The sequence below is a fragment of the Drosophila navojoa genome, unplaced genomic scaffold (genome assembly GCF_054131105.1).
Source record: "Drosophila navojoa isolate 15081-1374.11 unplaced genomic scaffold, UAZ_NAV_1.0 NAV_Backbone_206, whole genome shotgun sequence".
NCBI lineage: Eukaryota > Metazoa > Arthropoda > Insecta > Diptera > Drosophilidae > Drosophila > Drosophila navojoa.
The window spans coordinates 1-23,575 of record NW_028301785.1 but is presented as its reverse complement, the minus strand read 5'-3'; the positions used below and the strand labels follow the sequence as shown (position 1 = coordinate 23,575).

The window sequence follows — 23,575 nt, the reverse complement described above, 5'->3', positions numbered from 1 at the left end:
TCAAAGTGCCAGAGAAATTGCATTGATGTGGCAACTCTCTCAGCGCTAGTCAGCGATATTTATCGAACGTGCTTATCGTACTAGAAGCGTGTATACAACATTATTCGGTATACTCCTTCATGTAAGTGAAATGGGTATATCAGCTATGTGCAATTTCTGTCTTACCATGCAATTCGATGGCCGTGAATGAGTTACAGTTAGTTAAATTGTTACAGGGTATACGGGTCTCACGCTCAAATGCGAATAAAAAATGAAAATGCATTTCCACTTCTTTCGCGTCTTTTTTGTGCTATTTGCCGCCATTTAACTTTGAATAAATAAAATTACACGTTGTATTCAATTTAATGTGAACAGATATGCACACACACACACACACACATACAAACACACATGCAAACACACATGCAAACACACATGCGAACAGCGAGCGTTTCGCGATTCGCTCTGTGCATTTCTCAGCGCTCAAAGCGGTCAAATAAAAAATATATATAAAAAAAATATTTAAAAAATACAAATAAAAAAAAAAGATTTAAAAAAAAAATAGAAAAAAATTAGAAGGTTTTTTTTTTTTAAAAGTTTCAAATGAAAAGGGGAACAGCATAATACATAAGTATAAATATTTACATACTGTGGGACTTATGAATAAATTACGGCCAATTTTCAAAATAAATAAAACGCAAAAATAATTTGTATGTGAGCGCGGTTTTATGAACCTCTAGCCTCGCTGTCGCAGTCGCCGTCGCCGTCGCTGCCGACCGTCGACATCGGCATTGGCAGAGGCAGAGGCCATCATGCATAATTTGTGTAATAAATATTGACAGTGCATTTGATGGGCAACGGCAATTGGCCGGTGATATTGGCCGTAAAGCAGCATTCGCCAGAGAATTCACAAATTGAAATTGCACGAGTTAAATAATTACATCGCCTGGCATTTAATGAGAATCGCAAATGCAAACACAGGCAGCGCCGCTTGCCCGGCGACCTCTTGACTGCACCAAAAGCAATTTACGTGCCACTCGCGGAATCCTTGAATCGCTCTCTCATTGAATCATCGTATAATTGACTCGTCGAATTCCTCGACTCGTTGATTCAACAACTCAACAACTCATTGACTCATTGACTGATTTCCTTGAATCGTTGAGTCATTGAAACCTAGACTCGCTGACTAAACTGATCGTTGACTCATTGATTCCTCATTGATTGACTCGTTGATTCATTGAATAGGTATGATTCATCACTGATTCCTTGAACCGGTGACTCGCTCACTAACTGACCTCGTTGATTCATCAGTGATTCCTTGAATCGGTCCACTCATTGAATCATCGTATAATTGAATCGTTGCGTCATTGAAACCTAGACCGCTGACTAAACTGATCATTGACTCATGATTCCTCCATTGATTGACTCGTTGATTCATTGAATCGTTGTCACTTTTATACCTAGAGTCGGTATAATTCATCACTGATTCCTTGAACCGGTGACTCGCTCACTAACTGACTCGTTGATTCATCAGTGATTCCTTGAATCGCTCACTCATCGCATCGTCATATAATTGACTCGTCGATTCCTCGATATTTTGACTCAGCAACTCATTGACTCGCTGATTCCTTGAATCGTTGAGTCATTGAAACCTAGACTAGGTAACTCGCTGACTTCACTGATTGTTGACTCGCTGATTCCTTGAATCGGTAACTCATTTATTCATCGCTCATTCCTTGAATCGGTGACTCATGGAATCAACGTATAATTGACTAACTGACTCCTTGAATCGGTAACTCCTTAATTCATCGTCTTAGTGACTCGTGACTCAATAACTCATTGACTCGCTGATTCCTTGAATCTTTAACTCAATACGTTCGACTTGGTGACTCGCTCACTAAACTAAATCTTGGTTCATTGATGCCTTGAATCGGTCACTGTTGATTCCTGGAATCGGTCAGTCCTTGATTTGGTGGCTAATTGACTCAATGATTTGTCTGATTCCTTGACTCAACAACTCATTGACTCATTGATAATTCCTGGAATTCGTAACTCGTTGATACCTGGAATTATATAGTCGCTTGTTGGTTGTTGCTGGGCCTATTATCATGATTCATGAGAGAAGTCCAATAGCATCATACGAATCACTTATACTGGGATATAATAGACTACTCTAGCACCCAATCTCAGAGTTTGGAAATAAAACCTTAGGCAATGTAGAATAAAAGAGGAAGAGACAAGTGTATGTATAGGATTATATTTGATGTAGGTAGAACTGAAGTTATTCGCATCAAACTGAGATTGTCAAGCGAGTAATCAATGATTTATATTTACGATATGAAAAAGGCCCTAACTAACTGTTATCAAGTTATGCCAATGATTTATTTACATAGATCATTCGCTCTAGAGTGAATGGAGCTGCCACAGTTGATTGGATATGTAAATTGGAAATGGAAAGAAAATTAATAGCTGATGAAGAGGCACACTTCCAAGAGTGATAAAAGTGATAACAGCATGTCGCATAAAATTTCTTGCCTTAAGACAGATTTTACGTATAACAGAGCGAAGTATGCCTTGACCATGATTTAGATAGAAGCGAAGGGCAAGATAAGCGTTAAATAGTTGAAAAAGGAAAAACGAGAAACGAGAAACGAGGAATGAGGAACGAGAAACAGCAACAACATAACGAAAATGGAACGGAATGCGCCTATGGCAACGACATTTCAGTTTCGTCCCGCTCGAATAAACATTCATTGTGTTGTTTTATTTTACGAGCCCGAGTCCTCGGGCCGTGCTCCGTTGTTGTGTGTATGATTCGTTTTATGGTCACACATACTGGACCAGCTGGTCAAGTGGACTGATGGACATAAGCACACACACACACGCACACATACACAGTGGGCCCGCACAAATATTTACGCTTAAAAGCGGTTAACATATTGAGCCGAGAGCCAGCAGATTCCAGTGTCTGAACTGAACTGAATTTGGGAATAACTATGGAAACTTTTTGCACGTAGCCCAGTCCCAGTTCCCGTTCCCGGCATGGCCAATCGAGGCTGGAATCGGATCAGAATTTGAATTGGAATTGCAATTGGCAATTTACATGCATATGCGGCGGAACGCACTCCATTCATTCAATTGCCGGACAGCGTTCGTGTCCAATACTAAGTAGCCGGCCTGGCCTGGCCTGGCCAGGACAGGACAGCAGACCCGACTGGCCAGTCACCCCTTACATTGTTGGTATTTTATTGTTGAAGCAATTACATTTGATGTGGGTCAATCGCCGCAGCAGACGTCGAGCTACGGCTAAATGCGACAGGCGCGAGAAAGTGGTGCACATAAATTGCACACAAAGAGAGAGGGGGAGAGAGAGGGAGACCTTTAACATGCACACGCATTTGCATAAATAATGCGCTCGGGCTGTGATCCTTAAACTCGGTGATTTCAGCTTGAGGACTTTGTAAATGTCGCCGCTTGTCAAAAGCGAGTCGCAGCCTTAATTAGTCAGCGCACTAATCGCTTTACAGCACTTGCGAAACTAAGGCTAATTATCATAAAATCATTAGGCATCAAATTTATGCCACACACACACACACACAATGAAAAGCATGGGGGTTTTTGTGCACAAAGCAGCTGAAGCAGCTGAGGCAGCGCCCAAATTGTTCGTCTCAGGTTTCGACATTTAATTACTTTTTCAACACACTTCATTACAAGCAGCTTACACACACACACACATGTACATATATAAATAAAAAAGACTGTGCCTGTGGGCGTGGCTGGCAGCTGGCGCTTTACCTGGGCCACCTGGGCCCCTGACCTGCAGTCGAGCCAGGCTGTGTGCTTAGCAGTTAATACAACTTGGCAGCCGCTGACTGCCGTTCGCCACTCATTCACTCTTTCTCGCTCGCACACAACACGCAACACACACACTGGTACATATATCAAATCATATTGAGTTGCTTATTGAGCAAGCTGCGAAGTGTGCTTTGGTTTTATGTGCTTGGCCCCGCAATATATGCTGCGTATATTGAAAGCTGCCTGCTACAGTGGGGCAAACGAGCAATTTATTGGACAAAAAATAATAATAATACTACTACAGACTATGGGTGTTTACCAATTGGTTCAAAATCGAGCTGCTGAATTCTCATCTTATTCAAGAGTTCTTAACAGTGGCTTAACATTTATGTTTAGTTAACAGATAATGACTTGACAAGCTCTAATAACTGTTCAACATAACATATATAGTACTTAATATATACGTTTATCTTAAAATATACTAGCTTAACATCTATTAACAGCTGTTTAACATTTCTGTTGCACAACAGTGGCCTTAGCTGCTTAGATAGCCTAACATAACCTGTTACAGAAGAGGCTGTCTTAGCTTAAAATATATATAAAATATATACAGCTGGGAAACATAAAATAGCACCACTTGCAAATAGAAAGTCTAAGAAGTTCTCCTCGATATATTTATCAATGTATCGATATCTTATTATTTTATTTAATTTTTATTTTTAAGGAGAAAACAATTCGTTATTGCAACAATAAAAATTATCACAAAAATATTTAACGTTTTTATATATTTAAAAAAAAAAAAAAAAAAAAAAAAAAATCTTAAAAAAATACAAAAATAAAATAAAATGGTGTTATTTTATTTTTCGTAGCTGTATATAATATATAATATATATAATATATATATATAATATTTATACGACAAATTATATATTTATTTTACATCTATTATGAACTGTTTTTAGCATTTCTAGTTCTTAATAGAGCCTATAAGATGTTATTAACGGTTTGTAAAGATAAACGAATTTGTTTTAAGTTGTTTTTATATGAGATGGCTAGTTTATTAGCAATATGAGGATATGATAAGAAGAAACATTTTTGTTAAATAGCCTATGTCAACCTATAAATCTTACAGAAAATATAATATATATCGGAGAATATAGTATATATAATATATAGGTATAGAAGTTTACATAAGACTTTTTAGATATTAATATGAGTATTGGGTATACTTGTTCCTATAAACTATATACTTTGGTAAACCAAGTCAATACATATATAATACATTTCCATGCATTCGATTGGCATTACCTTATTGAATTTTTTAGGCATATATCAGAAGTTTTAGTAGCTGGCTTAATCAAATTTCTATATACATTTCTTAAATTTATAAACTAATTCCAAATGCTACAGAATACCTGCACTACAATTTGAATGGGTAATGAGTAGCCAATGGGTATCGAGCGATCAGTTCTGCCAGCTTCATGCACTTTTGATTGTTTTGAGCAAAACAAAGTCAATTGGACCCACAGTGGGTGACAGTGAGGCTTAGTCACTCGGCTCGCTATGTGTGTTTATTTATATTGCTTGTTGTTGGATCTTCTTCGACATCTTCTGTTTGTTTATGTACATTTCACACATACCAGCGCAAACACACACACATATACACGTATATATATAAAGAGAGAAATCAATGGCAATTTGTTTTGACTTTTTATATTAATAACTCAAGTATAAAATTGCTAAAAATACAAAAATGCTCGCAAATGATTCGAAATTAATTTCTTTTTTTACTGCGCAAATAAAGTGAACATGGAGATGGTTAAAAAAAAACAACGCTATTGGAACTGCATCGCGGCCAAGGCATGGAGATTTACTGGCGCGATAGCTTTACATGTCCCTCCGAATCTGATTACAAACTGATGACTATACGTAAGACTGGGGGCCTGTTCATGCTGGCCATACGCCTGATGCAGCTGTTCAGTGAGAACAAGGAGGATTTCACAAAGTTAACAGCCATTTTGGGCCTATATTTTCAAATACGTGACGATTACTGCAATTTGAGTTTGAAAGAGGCAAGTGGACCGTAGTAAGTCATTGTAAGTCTATATACTATTCTCCTCTTGCCTTTGCAGTACACGGAAAACAAGAGCTTCGCGGAGGACTTGACTGAGGGCAAATTTGGGTTTCCAGTCATACATGCAGTGCGTACGCAAAAGCAAGACAAACAGGTTTTGCGTAAGTCTTTCGAACGCACCTCGTAACCCGTCACAATTGCTTATTCAACTGTTGTATTACTTCTCAGACATTTTGCGACAGCGCACGCACGACATTGAGGTCAAGAAGTACTGCATTAGCCTGTTAGAAAAGCTCGGCAGCTTTCAGTACACACGCAAGGTGCTCGAAAGTCTTGATGCGGAGGCGTCGTGCCGAGGTTGTTATGAACTTATGCCTTCTATTCCTTAGCAATCATGTGACTAATACATAATTCTCTTTATTGCTTGACAGTTGACTCGTCTGGGTGGTAATCCCTTCTTGGATCGACTGCTCAATAAGCTGTTGTCCTGGAAGAACAGCGAGAGCGCCAGTATCACGCAGTCGAACCAATCAATCACAACAATGTCACACGCAGCCCCAACCAGAAACACGCTCAACTGCAATTAACAGCCAAAGAGGCAGAAGAGGGAGCAGTTGTGAATTGCGAATGGCAGAGCCAAAGCCCGTGCCGCAGCCGCCTCCTCTTTTGCTGCTAATCCAAAAGCAACGCAACAGCCACAGCCACAGCCACAGACGCAGCAGCAGCAGCTACCACGACACCAAGCAGCCTGCTTCAGTGCGCCTTTGTTGCGTTTTCTTCGTAAACTAAAAATCTTTTAAGGATTTAATATGTACATGTTCACTCACTTTGCCTCCCAAAGCTGCTCAATGGCGAATGTTTGATTTTATTTGATCACACAACCTAGAAATTCTTGATTGATTACAAAAAATGTTAAGCCAAAAGTTAATTGATAAGCCAAGCTTACGAAGAGCTAGCGAAAAGCCATAGCACAGCTTCCCATGAATTTGTTTATTTTACTAAGCCCTATATGTTAATTTCAATTTAATACTAAGTATTTAGTTGGTACTAGAGTGTAATTATATAAGGTTCCTTCATTTTGACTGTTGTATTTCTAAATGTATTTTGTATGGGTGTACTTCATAATGCAAGCAATTTTTTCAAACGATTTCTAAATGTCTCATTATTTAATTTGTGTCGAAGATATGATCGAATCTTTTTGTGCACTTCCCTTATTGACGTTGTTCCATTTTACATTAGTTAAATGAAATGTTCAAATAATATACAATTACAACAGAATACAAGTTTCTAACAAATTGTTAACGTTTGAAAAAAAAAAAAAAAAAAACGAGAAACATATTTAAATAAGAAAAGTGTTAAAACATACACTGCACAGCAGACAATTTTTTGCACATATATATATATATATATATACATAAACATATATAATATATATTTTTATTGTATACATGCACGAGAAAAAACTACTAAAAATGCTGAAGAGATTTATTGTAAAAGAATGGAGATGCAACAAAGAGCCGAGAATTTATTGTGCACGCCAAAATGCACCTCGTTATAACTATGTGCGAATATTACATACATATATTGTCATACACGAAAGTATCTGAAATATTTAAATAAAAATATTGTATTTATGCCAACCGATTGTATATATGACGTGATATATTCCGGTAGAAACAAAGCAGTGTATTAATCAAGTATGTAAATCCAGTTTATATATTTATTAATACTCTATACATTTGTTCCATATATTTACTTTACTGCTGACCTATGTATCCTGCTCAATCATGTCCATTAGCTGAAGAAACTGCTGCGATGTTGCATCCACTTCAGCTACAGGCTCCACATATTCTTCGTATTCAACATTGGCGTCATCCTAAAACAGTTGATAAATATATATTAAATATATTTGAAATTACGTAATTTTCTCACCTCGAAGCCAAAGCAATTATCGGCATTGATCTTGGGTTCACGCTTGACCACTACCTCACTATCATCGTTAACCAGCTGAACGACCATAAACTGCTCGTCTTCACCTTCAAGTTCTACTGTAAATTCGTTTGCATCCGGCTCTTTCTTGATACGGAACGTGCCGGCTTGCGTAGTTCGTTCGCGGTGCGCACGCGGAGCCTTTAATTGCCGATTGATAATGATCGGCTTATTGGATGAGCTCTGTGCTCGATCTCTTACAGCGACAGTTTTATTGTCCCTTCTTGTCCTTATAGTGGGTGCAGTTAACGTTTCCTCGATGGGTTCGCTTGGCACTGACTCTTCCTCATCAATCTCCTCGAATTCAGTGATCTCGAACTGTTCTTCGATGTCAATGGAAATGGTGTCGCTTTTATCAAATTCCTGAACGTCGTCACCATCTAAAGTCACAATGCTTCCATCAGGCTGAAGGCGAACGTTACGCCCAAGTCTTAATTTCAACTTCTGCTCCTGCGCATTCAAGGAATCATCGTGTGATTCCATATGACGCATCAGGTTACCCTTATGCGTAAAGACACGCATACAACTGGGACAAGAGTGAACCTTTACACGTGGCTCCGGTGGCTTGTAGTCCTCATTGTGCATCAGGTTGATATGGCGACGTAGCAGTTGGCGCTGACGGAACGCCTGGGAGCAAAAGTCGCATTTAAACGGCTTCGAATCGGTGTGTATAAGCATGTGGGAGTCCAAATGTCGTTGAGACACTGAAGCATAACTACAAAGGGTGCAGCGATAGCATTTCTCGCCCTCATGTGACTTGATGTGCAGCTTGTACTGATAGCGATCAGGCAGCTCCTGGCCGCAGCGCTTGCATGTATGTCGCTTATCCGAGGTGTGCATATTGGCCATATGGGTGCGTAGGTCAGCCTTGCGGCCGCATGTGGTGGGACACAAAGTGCACTGAAATACTGGTTTATCCACCACGCTATGAATAAGTTTGTGTGCCTTGAGCGAGTTTGATTGAGTAAAGCGGGACTTGCAGATATCGCATTGGTACTTCTTCTCGCCAGTATGAATGACCAGATGCCGCTTTAGCTTAAACATATCCTGTGAGGCATATGTACAATGCGGACACTGGTACGGACGCTCACCCGTATGGCAAGTCATGTGACGACGTAGCTTTGTCAGCTCAACGCTGGCATAGCTGCACTCCGTGCATTTGTGTGGCTTTTCCTTGGTGTGCTTGTAGCGGGTATGCCTTATAAGCTCTCCGTTCGTAGTGAAAGCACTCTCGCACAGCTTGCACTTGTGAGGCTTGTTGCCCATGTGTGTGTTTAAGTGATTGACCAGCCCCATGTTAGACTTGAAGCCGCGCTCACATATAGAACACTTGAATGACATTTCCGAGTTATGTGTTCGAACGTGTCGTGAGATTAGAAACTTCTTATTGGTCGTATAGCTACAGTGAGAGCAGGCAAACTTCTGCGATGCAGAAGTGGCTGACGCCGGCTTTAGTTTGAACTGATTTCCGCTGGGCACGAAATCCACATCCGACTTGGCGGTTATATTAGCAGCATTCTCGTCAAACTCGTAGACCTCCTTGTCCGAATCGTCTTTGGTCGTGTTCAGATCTTCGGTTAGGCTAGTATCATTTGCAGTGGCAGTTAGCTCTGATTGGTCTATGGTAACATCACCGCCACTCGGATCATCTACAAGTTCTTCGAACTCCATTACCTTTTCTATTACTATTTTAGTTTTCGGCGGCGACTCTGGTACGGACTTTGCAGATCTAGTTGAAGAACGTAAGTATCCTCTAGGTGTGTTAACTGGTGTAGAAGTTGTCATCTTAACTGGAGTTCTTTTTGGTGGTGCGGGTCGTATATTTATTGCCTTCGGACTCCCCTGAGCAGATGCAACAGGCTTCGGTTTCGCAGGACGCAGACTAATTTCTGCAAAATTAAGGTGAGCTATGAACATACGCTTGCGTTGTAGTTTAATCTATACAAACCTTTAGACGTTTTGCTGCTGGCGGCACGCGTTGTGCTACGGATTGGGATTGAAACATCTTCTTTGTCTGATGCTTTCGATGTTGCTTGTTGTTTCAATTTCTTTTTGAGTTGTTCTTGTTTCCTTGGTGTGGTTTTGATATAACAGTTGCCTTCGTCGTCTATAAAATATTTATCGTCGTCATCATCGTCCTGGTTCTCTTCCTGTTGTTCCACCTCAGTATCATCATCTGCTTTGACTTCTTTGTCATCAACACTGCCATCTTCAATTTCTTTGTGAAAATTCCTTAGATATGTTTGCAAATCCCCTGAATCGGAGTTGCGCGTGCCTTTTGACATTCTGACTGCAAGCAATAACCATTTTATAAGTTAGCGCCAAAAACAAGTAGCTAATAGCGACCTACAGCGGACATAACGCTATCAGCGACCCCAAGCGGCTATTGATTTCTCGCACACCCAAACATGGCTTGATAAGCTACGCTATAAGAATCTATGGCTTTATGGCATTACTTACCTGTACTAATAATGCTTCCAAATAAAGCAATCCAACGTACAGATTAAATCTGCTAATTAATATGGTTTTAATAGTAAACTTAACTTTTAGTGCAAAGAATTTCCGTCAGAGGCGAAACGACAGCAGCTGCGCAAAAGATGGCGGAATGGCTTTGGCGTTGCCACCGGTTGACAATTTTTCCTAACAGTGCCTTTTTGAGTATTTAATAGTTTCAGCGATTCAATCGTAGTTGGATTGGCGCGTTAACAAAAATTGAAATAAAAACAGCATCTAATTATTATTACTTTTATTTTATTTGCTAATTTTCAACTGTCAGGTTTTTGAGTTTTCGGACCAAGTTTTAATATATTCCACAATCAAAAAATCAGGATAAATATATAATATAACCCAAAACAAATTTTATTTGGCTTTATTATAAATTACAATTTGTGAATTTTTGTACAAACTGGTTATGCCCAATATTGTAATTAATCTTAAGATTCTAATGTTCAAATTCAATGTAAAACTTAATTTGCATAGATCTTACCCACGTACATGTAAAAGTATCCCACAAAATTGATGTTGTATCTTTATATTTATTCCTAATCTTCATTCCCATACTAAAAAATCAACAAAAATCGATTACTATTGAACGCTATAATAATTACAAATAATTTTTTTGTTTATATGTATAATTTAATCATAAGATGTTGCCCGAATACTCACTTACTAAGCCAGTAGTTGGGTTTAGCCCGCATCAATCATATTTCTGTGTAATTTAGGTATAACTACTTTAGTATGAGAAAGAGATTAAGTTAAATATGCGCTTGGGTGGGTTTCGTAACTACATATATATATGTATAAACCGCTACGGGAGATTGCATTACAGAGTTTGATTTGTTGATTTTGGGAAAAATACGTACGTTAAGAAGTCCTCATCGAACCCTACGGAATCAACACAATCCTTTAAGCTTGGGCATACGTACCAATATTTGTTGCTAATTCATGTTCTAACGATTTCATAACACAACGCTTGTATACATACCAAACAAACAACCACTCCCAATGAATAGATAGACGACGAATACGTACCCAAAGCAACGAACCGAACCATATGTATGTACATATATCTTGTATATGTCTATCAAATACTCAAATCTGCAATTAGCGAGATCCGTAGCTTTTCAAAAAAGGCTAGGACAGAGTTTGTGTTTTGTCAATATGCACCTCGATACGTACCCAGCTTTACGGCTTTGAGCTGCAAGGTTACTTAAGTAGAAAAACGCTAAAAGGTTACAGTTTATAGTTTGTTGATAGAGTGAGGCTTACCCTAAAAAGGGGCGAAATACTCGTAGGCGGTACACACATACACACCACTCGGGGGCGGGCACACCCACAGTCCGGGACTGTGGCTTATAGAAATTATGATAGAGCTCTGTTTTGGATTTTATGTTGAATGTTTTTTTTTTTTTTTTTTTTTTGTCTTTTGTTTGGTTTGTTTGGAATTCGTTGCTGGGCACATAGATTATATATATATATAGAATTGTACATTTTAGTGTGGTTTACTCGGGACTTTGGTTCTACGTACCGTACATTTACTCAAACTCAACTCTGGTCGGGCTGTCAAACTATTTAATTATAGTTGTTTACTTAACAATTTATATAGTTGCAGCTCACACTTTTTGTTTTCGCTTTTCTGTTAGTTAACACTGATGAGAGTCAAAGATAAGGATTAATAATATTTTACAACATATCTTGACTTGCAATCTAAGTGTTAATTTAAGTCATTTATTAATTAAATAATAATGCAATTAGTTAGTTTCTCCTGCTCTAGTTTTTTTTTTTTTTTTTTTTCTGTTTTTGTTGTTTACTTTTATGGTGTTATTAATGCTACGTACGTGCGCTGGACACTGCCGTGTGGAACTGGCTTCCACTGGATCATCATGTTAACTTTTGACATGTCGACATTTCTAGCGGCGATAGCGCTCGCGGGAGAAGGATCGGCGCCTATTGCCGAAATTGTTGTTGTTGTTGTTGTAGTTTCGGCGATCTCGTGGTGAACGTTCTCTCGAGCGTGATCGACGCCTTTCATTGCGACGGTCTCCACCACCTCCACCCCCTCCTCCTCCTCCTCCACCATTTCCTCCATAGCGTCCTCGATCATTTCGCGTGTTACGGTCTCGGTCCCTTCGATCACGCTGATCTCTATCGCGATGATCGCGAGCATTGTTGTCAGGGCCACCACTTGCCCCTCCGCGACCAGATCCACGGTTGTCACCATCACGTCCTCGCTGCGCTGACCGCTCACTCTCAGCTTCTCGGGCACTGGCTCTCTCGTCGTTTCTATCGTTCGATCTATCATTTGCCTTGTTTCTCTGCATCACGCTGTCGCTGACGCTCTCTTGAACGAGAGCGATGAACGCGCGAGCGACGGTCCAGCTCGCGCCCACCTACAAAGTACCGATTTCTGCCTCGGCCGTCCTCTTCTCGATCTGGTATCTTACCCGAGCGCTTCAGTTCTGCCTTCGTGGTGCCGCCGTCTTCTCCAGGCTCGATAAGTTTCTCGCGTATTGTAGAAAGCCTAGATGCAACTTACCACCAAAGTGGTCCGCCAGACGGATATCATTGTCGTGTATGCCCAGGTAAGCGGAGCACACCTCACATACGCGGAGCTTCTGTTGTTGGTATGTGGACGCTGGCATTGAAGTTCTATATTCATGCTCTGCCTTGATCTTTTTGGCGCGCAGCTCGTCAATTTCCTTCATTAGTTCCATGCTGTCTTCTACTTCGCCAGCTTCTCCCAGTGCCTCGGCCTTGGCCAGTTTTTTTCCAATTTCTTCCGCCAGGCTATGAACCGCGTTGGCTTTCTCGGCCACCTCTGCTGTCAGCTCCTCCTGAGTTTCCTTTAACCGTTGTTTGGCTGAGTCTGTGCGTCGATCGCAGTCCGCTATGAACGCTTGCAAATGCTCCATGGCCTCGATGTCATAGTAGTAGTCACGGGTCTTTGACGCACTTTCGTAATCTGCACGAAAAGCCAGATCATGCACTTTGGGACACTCACCGAGATCCATGCGGGTGGATGCCAGAATGTCGTGGGGGCAGCAATCCAACAGAAATGACTTGCAGACGCGTGCATCTGAGAATTTAAGGCCGCGTCCATCGTCTCCGTTTCGCGTGGTGCCCATCAGTTGGTCCAGCATTGCACGCATCTGGTCTGTTGCCGACATTTTATTGCTCGGCGCGCTCATTGTGCAGGCCGGTTTTTATAGTTTCAATTGCCTTTTTTCAACTTTACTTTTACTAGTGAAAAATAATAAGCAGAGTTGTTCGGAGTTCAGAAAAGTTCGATTGAACGGTTCACAATACTGAACGGAAAAATAAGTCACTTCTGAACTTAGTTCACAATTTTCTGCCACCTTGTCACTGCTTACGCCATGTTAACAATAACATTCCGCCAACTGTTATTTTCTACAGTTTTGAAAATATCAGCCAAAATTTTTGTGAAATGTTAGATGCTAATCAATTATTTATATATTTTTCATTTAAAACGTATTTTTGAGTAATTCGTAGTTATTTTGATGTTGTGTTAGAAAAATATGAAATGAAATTAACATAAGCAGAATGAATGTAGTCCATGACGCATCCCACAGCCATCGTTATTTGGTATATCATCCCTGTAAAACATACATTTCTATTTCGATATATCGATGCGATAAACGTTTGCAGTGGCTTTTTGTTGTTTATTCGTTGGCGTAATTTTTGTTTTAAAATTAATTATTTGGATTAAAAGATAATGTCAGATAGACGATGATATCCAGTACATAAAGCGACAGCGTACTCTGCATTATGGCTCGCTGGAAGAAACAGAACGCAAGCGGCAAGCTGGCGCGGCGTCTTCTGTTACCGGCACAACGCCGTCTGCAACAACAACTGCCGCCCAGCTGGAAGACATTGATTCTGACGAGGACTATGAGGAGACTAGCAAAAAGTCCAATGCCACAAAAGTCGGCATGCCACCGCCCACTGCAGCGTCGTTGGCCAACAAAAATTGACGATGATTTACTTCGATTTGGAGACCGAGATGGAGCGCGACAAGGGTTGGCATTGCTAGAGGAGTTCGAGCGAAAAAAGCGAGCACGACAAATAAATGTGTCCCACAGACGATGCCGAGATCAAGAACAATTTACGACAATTAAACGAGCCAATTGCTATTTCGGTGAGGGTCCAGCGGAACGACGTCGACGACTTAAGGAACCTGCTCGCCAGTTTGGGTGAAAACGCTATCAAGCAGAAGCAGACCGAGGAGGAGGAGGCGTAAGCTGCAACAACGAGAGCAGGAAGCCACATGGTATCACGAGGGACCGGAAACACTGCGTGTGGCACGCCTTTGGCTCGCGGACTATTCCCTGCCACGTGCTCGCGATCGTCTAGAGCGCGCTAGGCAGCATTAGAAGTGCCCAGACGCAACGCGAGCCGGTCGAATGGTGGAAATGCAAAAGAAGCTACAGTCATTGGCACCGCTCTGCTCACAGGTGGGAGACACGCGGCCCGTAAGTAGTGCAGCCTTCAGTGAGGACTCTTCGCTACTGATGACTGCCTCGTGGTCGGGTCTTTGTAAGCTCTGGAGTGTACCCAACTGCGAGCTGAAGCAAACGATGCGGGCCACGCCAGCTATGTGGGTGGCGTAGCGCTCAGGCCTGGAGTAAAGCTGGATGAAGAAAATGTTGTGGCCATGGCTTCGGGCGGCCACGATGGCGCAGTCAAATTGTGGGGTTTTGGCAATGAGGAATCCATTGCCGACATAACGGGCCATATGCCACATCGCGTGTCCAAGGTAGCATTCCACCCGTCAGGACGCTTTCTTGCGACAGCCTGCTACGATTCGTCTTGGCGTTTGGTGGGATCTGGAACAAAAGACGGAGGTCCTACATCAGGAGGACACGCAAAGCCGGTGCATTGCCTCAGCTACCAGTCCGATGGTAGTGTTCTGGTGACCGGCGGCTTGGATGCCTTCGGCCGTGTCTGGATCGTGCGTACGGGCCGTTGTATCATGTTCCTTGAGGGTCACTTGGGGCTATATTCGGCGTAGACTTTCGCCCAATGGCTTTCATATAGCCACCGGTTCGCAGGACAACACCTGTAAAAATCTGGGACTTACGTCGTCGTCAGCCCGTCTACACCATACCAGCGCACACAAATCTCATTTCGGATGTTAAGTACCAGCAGGATGGCGGCAGCTTCTTGGTTACCTGCTCCTACGATTCGACCACAAAGATCTGGTCTAACAAAACATGGCAGCCGCTGAAGACACTGCAGGGGCACGACAATAAGGTGATTTCCGTTGATGTCTCCCCCAATTCGCAGTATATAGCGACGACATCGTTCGATCGCACCTTCAAACTGTGGGCGCCAGATAGTTGATTACCATACACTCATATATTCATCGGCTGCTTATACACCCGATTTGTTATAAGCTCAATTTGTATTTAACTGTTTTTCGTTGAAACACAATAGCCCAAACGTTTTCTTTCATACTTCACATTTCAGTTTTTATAACACAATTTGTTATTTTAGTTAGGCGAAACAATGCATTTCGTACATATAAGACTTTTGTATAGAAATTGTTAATAAAAAACAACATTTTGGTATAAAAGATATTCGCATTGGAGTTAAATTTAACACTAACTTTGAGGCACATTGACTTCCGCTAACATTTATATTAAAAAGGTTCCATAGATGGCGCCAAAGGTGACAGTAATACTGCCATCTAGTGTGACTCGCAACTAAAAATACTGAGAATAGCTGTGTTCCTAAAATCTCACAAGGTGTCGCTTTTTAACGAACTGTCTTTCCAATAGGGTTGCTCTATGAATTCGCTTGGTTTAAGAACTAACCAAATGGGAAGTTATTATCATAATGTGTTCTCAGTATTTGAATGTAAGACACGAGATGGCGCTCAGTTGAATTTCTGTATGCTGCCACGCTAAAAAAAAGTAACATATTAAACATGCACCATTTAAGATAAGAATCACTAAAGATCTGAAACATATTTTTCGGTTTGTGTTGGAATTTTTATTGGAGCTGTTTAAGTTTTATTCGGCTACTTAAAAAGCAGTTTCGACCACACAATAAAACTAGATCATTAAAGAAATCGGTTTGCATTTGATTACCCGATCAGGTTTAATTTCAATGCCTAATGAAGATGAAAGCGTTCAAAAATAATCAGAAAATATTGACACGTTGCATTATGAAATTGTTTATTTCATTGAATTGAGCTATTAACGCAATCGCAATTGTGCTTGGCTTAGCCGCTAATTGAATAGGCAAAATCACGGGCAGCAATGCAATATTTATTCTATTTGTTATTGTTTGCTCAACTCGTCTTTATGCAAATCAGGCAGAAAATGTTTGAATTTAGCACCAAGCGATGGAACAAGTTTTAGCTTATTTTGCGGACGGCTTTGCGTTTGTTGTTGTTTTGTTTTGTTTTGTTTATTATTATTTTTTTTATGCTCGAGCACAGGCCACGGCCTAAACAGAGTTGCTTAAAGTGTTCAGCTGGCATTTGTTTGATCTCATTTGATTTTCTTTGTCTTTTGTTTGTATATTTATGCAATTGCAGTCGAGCAACAGGTGCGCTTTTTGCACTTTGCTGATAAAGGCCAAAATTGTTGTCAGAAGGAGGCAAGCGCGCATGCATAATTAAGCAGCGCGTGTGAAAAATGCAGAATAACCAATGCGCGACCAATTCGAATGACTATTAAACAGATTACATGGCTGGCACTGAAAACTGTTTAAGCCCGACGACATCCCCGATAACAGCAACCAGTCGAAAGTGCAATGAGACAGCCAACAACACGGCGCAACCAACAAGAGCATGCAATAACACAGCTACCAGACAAACAGATGAATACCCAAGCGGCATGCGGCAGCCCCAACAGACAACACAGAGAGTATGTGTGTGAGAGAGAGAGAGAGAGAGAGAGAGGGGGAGAGTAGGTGTAGAAACTCCCTGCAACTTGTTCAGTATGTCCGCAGTCCAGGACACACATGCTTGTTTAAACGATTGACAGCCGGCAAACAAACCAGTCGCCGACACAGACACCGGCTCAAAGATGACAACGGGCGCAGCAGCCACTGCAACAAGCAAGCGAACAACAGGCCGAAATACTCCATTCAGCTGCTCGACTTTCAGATGCTGTGCAGCAAGACTCGCGCACTACGTTACCTGTTGCTGCCTACCAGGATAGCTCACACTCAGTGTTATTTAAAGACAACATTGTAATATGTAGTCAATATAACCCTCCTCATACCCTCCAACTAGTTGCAGGGTATAACAACGCGGGGCCGCGATAAAGAGGCGCTCTTAAAAATAAAGTTTTTCTGCTGTACGTATACGTAATGTGTTGATAACGCATGCAACATTCCCAAACATACACACACACACGCACACATACACACACACACAGTGGCCGGCAATGTTACGCATACGGCACGTGTGATGCAGTCGTCGCTGCTGGCGGCCAATACCGACGTCGACCGCCGACATCGAGCAAGCGCCTTTTGCCGGCTTACGCTAACTCAAACACACACACTCTCTCTCTCTCTCTATCGCTGTCGCTCTCACTCGCCTCTGCTTTCATCGGCGCTTATTGTGCCGGCTGGCGTCAACAACTTGTATGAATGTGTTTTCTATTTCCTCCGGCATTTTTGCCTTTTAACGCCAGCGTCTATGTAAGGGCCTACCCTGAGGTCCCTTCCCCCCACCCGTAGCTGCTTTGTTTTTGCCATTGTATCAACTGCTTTTCAAATTATTTATAGAATTTCAAATGAAGCACAGGTGCGCCAGTGATGTTCTACATGAGCACACGCACACACACACACACATATATATATATAATCAGATAGTAATATGTAGTTGTTGTGCCTCAAAAATTATGCTCAGCTTTATTGGTAGCCCGTTTTGTATAAATATTAAGGCCACATGCGAGGCACCTGTGGGAGCGACCCAACTGTGCACGAGTTGTTAAGTAGTTGAGGCAGATCCCTGAAGGTAGAAATGGGATCTACCTTCAAGCCAGCGGAGTTAGTGCTTAGGAATCGCCATGACTCTATTAAGTCTGCCAAACTCGAGCTTCTCTAATCACACACATACACACATGTATATTTATATTTCTATTAATGAAATGATTACAAATATTTGCATATATTTATGTTGTAAGTTTATCAACGTATACAAAGCGTATACGCGGGCGCAACGTCGTCGTTGGCGTCAGCGTCGGCATCGGCGTCGCGTCAGCGTCGCTTCGCTGCTACATGCTGGGCCTCGGCCTGCTTCGCCTGCGCTGCCTCAGTCAGTCTGTGTTGTGAAGTTCAGCCGGTCGCTTCGTCGTAGGCGGGCACACACTGAACGCGAGCATTGGGTGCCAACGGCTTTTACGCGTGCGTTCCTTACAATATATTTTGGTGGCCTGTGCGCGTTGTTAACACGAAAAATACAAAATTTCAAAATAATAAGAAGAAAACAAAACAAACCGAAAAATGCAAAAATTTAGCATAATATTACGTATACATTTTCACTTGAATTACTCACAGTGTGTGAGTGTGTGTGTGTTTGTGTGATTTCTTGCCGGCTTTTGCTGATTGTTGTTGTCCGTTAGTTTGCGCATCTTTCACATTGTCTGTTTCCTTGTCGCGCTGCTCTTTGTCTCAATATATTGTCGTCAATATTCTCTTCAATTGTTGCATCTCTTCTTTTGTTTTAGTTCTGCAACAAAATGCATAAATTATATATTTGATTTCAATTAAACCAACTTGCAATGTCATTTCCGTCAACTGCCTCAACGATCGCAATCTGTGCAAGAGCTTGTATGTGTGTGTGTGTCAAGTGTCGCATTCGCTTGTGTGAAATACATATTTGAAGGCCGGCAAATGATTTTATCATTTAATAATCTTGTCAATTCGCAGCAGCGTCTGCCATGTGAAGTGAACTAAAGCGAATAACTAATGCAAAGCTAAACAAATATTCGTTAAATGCGATAATCAAGTTCGAGTCAACACACACACAGACATTGGCACATCCGCATTCAGAGATCGGAAGCCGCTGCTGCTGCCCAAACTATGCAGCATTAGACTCAATAATAGATTCCACGAGCTATCCACACATCCACACACAACCACACAATCCAATATATACATATATATATATATAGACGCTGAGGTAAGTCAATAATAGATCAGTCGATTCTTTTGGCCTGGTAAGGAATTTTTGATCACGTAATTGAGCTCATAAATGTATTACGCAAGTAGCGTAAAGCACTTGAAGTCGAATCACAAAATCGCTTTACGATCCATTTTGATAGTCACCTATTTATATTCGTCTATTGTCTTCGACATTGTCTGCGATAATTGATATTTACCTACCAAATGCTGTGCGCAGATTTTATTTTCTTTTCCCATATATACATATGTATTGTATACATTTAAGTATATGAATATGAAAGGCAGCCTGCAGCATCTTTAGCTGATTTCGCACGCTCCTATCAGTCCATTCATTCATTCATTAATGCCAACTGTGTGTGTGTGTGTGTGTGTGTGTGTGGATTGATAGGGAAGGGCACCATCAGCAAAGAGACAAAGACAAACAAAATATTGTGAGCGACAAACGAGTTGAAAACAAATTATGCATATATACGCCGGCTTATTTTAAAGCACATATTTACATACGAATGCGGCTAAACGAAACACAGCTCTCTATGATAAACCCTCTACATACATATATGTATGTAAGTCAAATCAATAACCAACTGGCCCATCATCGTGTCTGCTCATTATTCAGTGAGTCCGATTGCCTGACAAGTGTGCCATCTCTTTTGTAATAAATAGATCTCTTAATTTCCTGCTGAAACGGCATATACCTCTTGTCATGGCTGTCCACTTAGAGGGTATTGGGGAACTAGTGTATCGGATGCGAGTGCGACGGATGCTCGTACTGTGATTTTACGAAATCTAAAACGATTTACCCTATACACAATCTACAATACATACATACATACATACATACATCTTGTTTGCATATGAATATCTGTGTTTAGTTGTTTTTCTGCTTTTAAATGTGCCATTGGCTTGCAGTTAGAGTTTCGCCTCTTGGCCATTAGACTTGGCTACATCTATGTATGTATGTAACTGTGTTTCGTTGAAGTCTAAGCTAGGTGCTACCCCATCCAGCAGCAGCAGCAGCAGCACAGCAGCAGCAGCAGTACTAAACGCACTCAAGCAATAGAGTTCGACTTGTTATTTTTCAGTTTAACTTTAAGTGTAAGTGTCACTCTTAGACTTATCGATTTAGCTTAGTTGTTCACACACGCACATATACATTAGTTTATGTGTCTGTCTTGCGTTATGGTCAAAACGATAATTAGTCTATGCACAGCTCACAAAAATTATCTTGTTTAACGTTCTGTAATTAAAAACAAAAATCAACGCTCTGTCGAAACTCAAATACCCTTGCAGGCATATTGAAAATTTGCAAAGTCTCTATGGCATATGTATTTATATTCGCTGTCTATATGTATGTATGTGTATATGATAAATTAGCAGCATAGAAAAAGCTGACAGCAGCTGAGCTTCAGCCAAATATATTGAAAAACAGCAAAGCGGCCAGATTCCTGAGATAGAAGTTGAATCTGTCTACGCTGCATATATTAATTATATTACACTTATACATACATGCATACATACATATGTGTTACATATTGAGCAAGAATATTAGAGTACCCTATAAAGTAGAGTCCAATACTCTGTGTAAGATATTTCAACTTTTGTGAAATATTTTTGGGGCTTGAACCTTGTTCTAAAAAAGGTTAAAATATTAAAGTCGTATATATATGTATATATATTTTTGTGAATTTATGGTTTTTTTGTTATTTATTTTATTTTATTTTATTATTTTTCGGGTAATTTAAGCTACCTGTATGTGTGTGCACACCTGCTAAGCAACTTGTCCTGCGGCTATATTTTGTTATATTCACTGCAGCCCGCATTCAGTTTGCTTATTTTAATTAAAAATGCGTTTTTTCGCTGACTTCTTGTGCAGGAGCCGGGCTCACAGGGGAAACGGGCCAACTTTACAAACAATTGTGACTCCTGCACACATTTGTGTCTCTGTGACATGCATTACAATTTGGGCCATTGTTGAAGTCTCTGCTGCTGCTGTGGCCGTTGTTGTCGCTGATGTTTTGCCCAATTCGCTGGCAGCCAGCAGCATTTGTAAAACAACGTACTTTGATGTAAGACACACAGGGAACATCTGTATGCTGAGATGCAACAAAGACACAGCAGCGCCCAAATTAGTTGGATGCGCCGGGGGGCGACTACGGTATAGAACCGCCATTGAAACGGAAGCAAACTGTGCGCCAATTCCACCAGAGCGTGTTACGGCTCACAGCAAGAGCGCGACGGGCCGACGATGCTCGCCCGCCAGTCGAGCGCTGTTGAAGCCTATAATTATTTAAAATATTAATCAAGCAGGGAGGAGAGAAAAGAGAGAGAGAGAGAGAGAGAGACAGAGAGTTGTTGCTGCCTGTTAGATTAATATTTAGAGATAGGCATGTTTCTGAGTCAGCCACAGAGATTCTGTGAAGTGAGCAATTCGCGTTCATTGAAAGTGAAAATATACAATTACAAGTTACATTCAAATTGCTGCTGAGTTCTGCTCAGATGCAATTTGCCTTCGATGACACTTGGCTAAATGCTGTCACGCCTCGCTGAGGGGCCGCTGACTCAGCCGAAAGTGACGACAGCAACAGCAACAGCAAGATGTTGTAATAGACACGGCGCACGCCTAGAACTAAACAAGCTAACAAATTGGGTCACTCTTCTGAGTGAACTGCGGCCGGGAGTCGCGCTTGCGAAATATTTAAATGAGGAACATGCGCGTGGCCGGGCAGTGGCTAAGCAAATTGGACAACTTGTTGCTGGGCTTTGACCAACGCCAGTCTGCGAATCGAAAGCCACAGACGAACCCCCTCTCGATGCCTGCCCTCTGCTAATGCAATCAATATGCGCAATGTTAGCTCCATCCATAGTCGATCCGCATGCTGGTAGCACGAGGCGGTGCCAATAAACTGCCGGCTCAGCGTTAAAAGTGCCTCTGTAAAATATAGTGAGATATGAGCCCAAGTGCATGGCAGGGCAGAAGAACAGGTTCGATAAATGAGCGCTCAGCCGCTCCAGCGCCACGGAATGAAGTGCCCTGACATTGTTTACGTAAATATACACAAATATATTATGCGCATAATTGTGGAGCTTTAGTCTCGGTATTATGCAAAAAGATGAAGCGTGAGTTATTCGTTAGGGGGCGTAGAGGAACTCTGATTAGGCACCACGCCCGTAGGTCAAGTATAATCTGCATATTGGGCCCATAACAATTTCTCTTTCCCACGATTACTTGAGAGCTCGAGTTGAGATTTTATATTTGCCATAGATAAGGAGTAGCTGATTAGATAAGACTCTTAGCTGGCCTAACAACAAAACTTCCAATTGAGTCATTAAACTATTATAATATATAGTATATATAGTATTAGGTATATGGGTAAAAACAGCATAAAAATATATTTTACTAGCCACAACAAAGTATTATATTAATAACGGCACTTGGGTCAGGGCATGAGCAACACATGTAGTTATGGATATAGTATATGACTAGACTGTATGTATGTTTTTGAATATATTGCGGTCTGGGATTCCGTCATGATTTGACCTTCATACAAAAAACGAATGCGTATGCGTATTCCATTCCATTCCATTGCGTTCCATTCCGTTCCTTGGCCTGTCTGAGAGCATTATACATGGGCGCATCGTAATGAAATACATATATGTATGTATGTATGTATTTATGTATGTATGTATTTATGTATGTATGTATGTATGTATGTTTGTATGTACAGTTGCTTGTTGTGAGAGGAATCTTACTCATATTGTAAATAACTGAACATTTGCACATGAATCGACAACTTTTGGTTGTTTATGCTGCTGCACTTGGCATTGCCTCCCCTGCCCCTTTGCACCCCTCTGCGGTCCTGCAACTGCCCACGCAACTTTTGCACTCCTTTGTTGTGGCTCGAACAATGGGCATTGTCTCAGGAGGAGAATATGAAGGCCTACGATCACAGAGTACTGTCAGCAATAAAGCACTGCAAGAACAAAAATGAAAATGCCAACGATAAATAATTATTTTTTATATCGTTTACAATGTTCCGTTTATTTCTGCGATAGCCAATTAGCCGTCTGTCTGTCAGC

At 41.1% G+C, this 23,575-nt stretch overlaps 3 protein-coding genes and 1 pseudogene across 4 annotated transcripts; 2 read left to right on the top strand and 2 right to left on the bottom strand.

Annotated features, from left to right (window-relative positions):
* The first annotated feature begins 5,614 nt into the window (after positions 1–5,614).
* Positions 5,615–6,435, top strand: LOC149090436 (terpene synthase-like). Its single transcript, XM_089265225.1, has 4 exons — positions 5,615–5,846; positions 5,907–6,009; positions 6,077–6,192; positions 6,280–6,435. The coding sequence occupies exons 1-4, from the start codon at positions 5,637–5,639 to the stop codon at positions 6,433–6,435; spliced, it is 585 nt and encodes a 194-aa protein (XP_089121351.1). The 5' UTR covers positions 5,615–5,636.
* A 1,102-nt stretch (positions 6,436–7,537) lies between these two features.
* Positions 7,538–10,458, bottom strand: LOC149090435 (uncharacterized). Of its 2 annotated transcripts, none has more exons than XM_089265224.1 (4): positions 10,188–10,458; positions 9,786–10,127; positions 7,781–9,726; positions 7,538–7,724 (listed from the first exon to the last, which is right to left on the bottom strand). In XM_089265224.1, exons 2-4 carry the CDS (start codon positions 10,120–10,122, stop codon positions 7,617–7,619), a joined length of 2,391 nt encoding a protein of 796 aa, XP_089121350.1. In that variant the 5' UTR covers positions 10,123–10,127; positions 10,188–10,458; the 3' UTR covers positions 7,538–7,616. The 2 variants fall into 2 exon arrangements, with proteins under 2 accessions (XP_089121350.1, XP_089121349.1); XM_089265223.1 differs by having other exon boundaries at positions 10,298–10,458.
* A 1,264-nt stretch (positions 10,459–11,722) lies between these two features.
* LOC108651414 (putative RNA-binding protein Alsin2) lies at positions 11,723–13,670 on the bottom strand. Its single transcript, XM_018101080.3, is given in 3 exon segments — positions 11,723–12,639; positions 12,641–12,804; positions 12,807–13,670. Coding segments are annotated over 3 exon segments (1,275 nt in total). The 5' UTR covers positions 13,525–13,670; the 3' UTR covers positions 11,723–12,246.
* A 240-nt stretch (positions 13,671–13,910) lies between these two features.
* On the top strand, positions 13,911–15,931 carry LOC149090434 (U4/U6 small nuclear ribonucleoprotein Prp4-like; annotated as a pseudogene).
* The last annotated feature ends 7,644 nt before the right edge of the window (positions 15,932–23,575 follow it).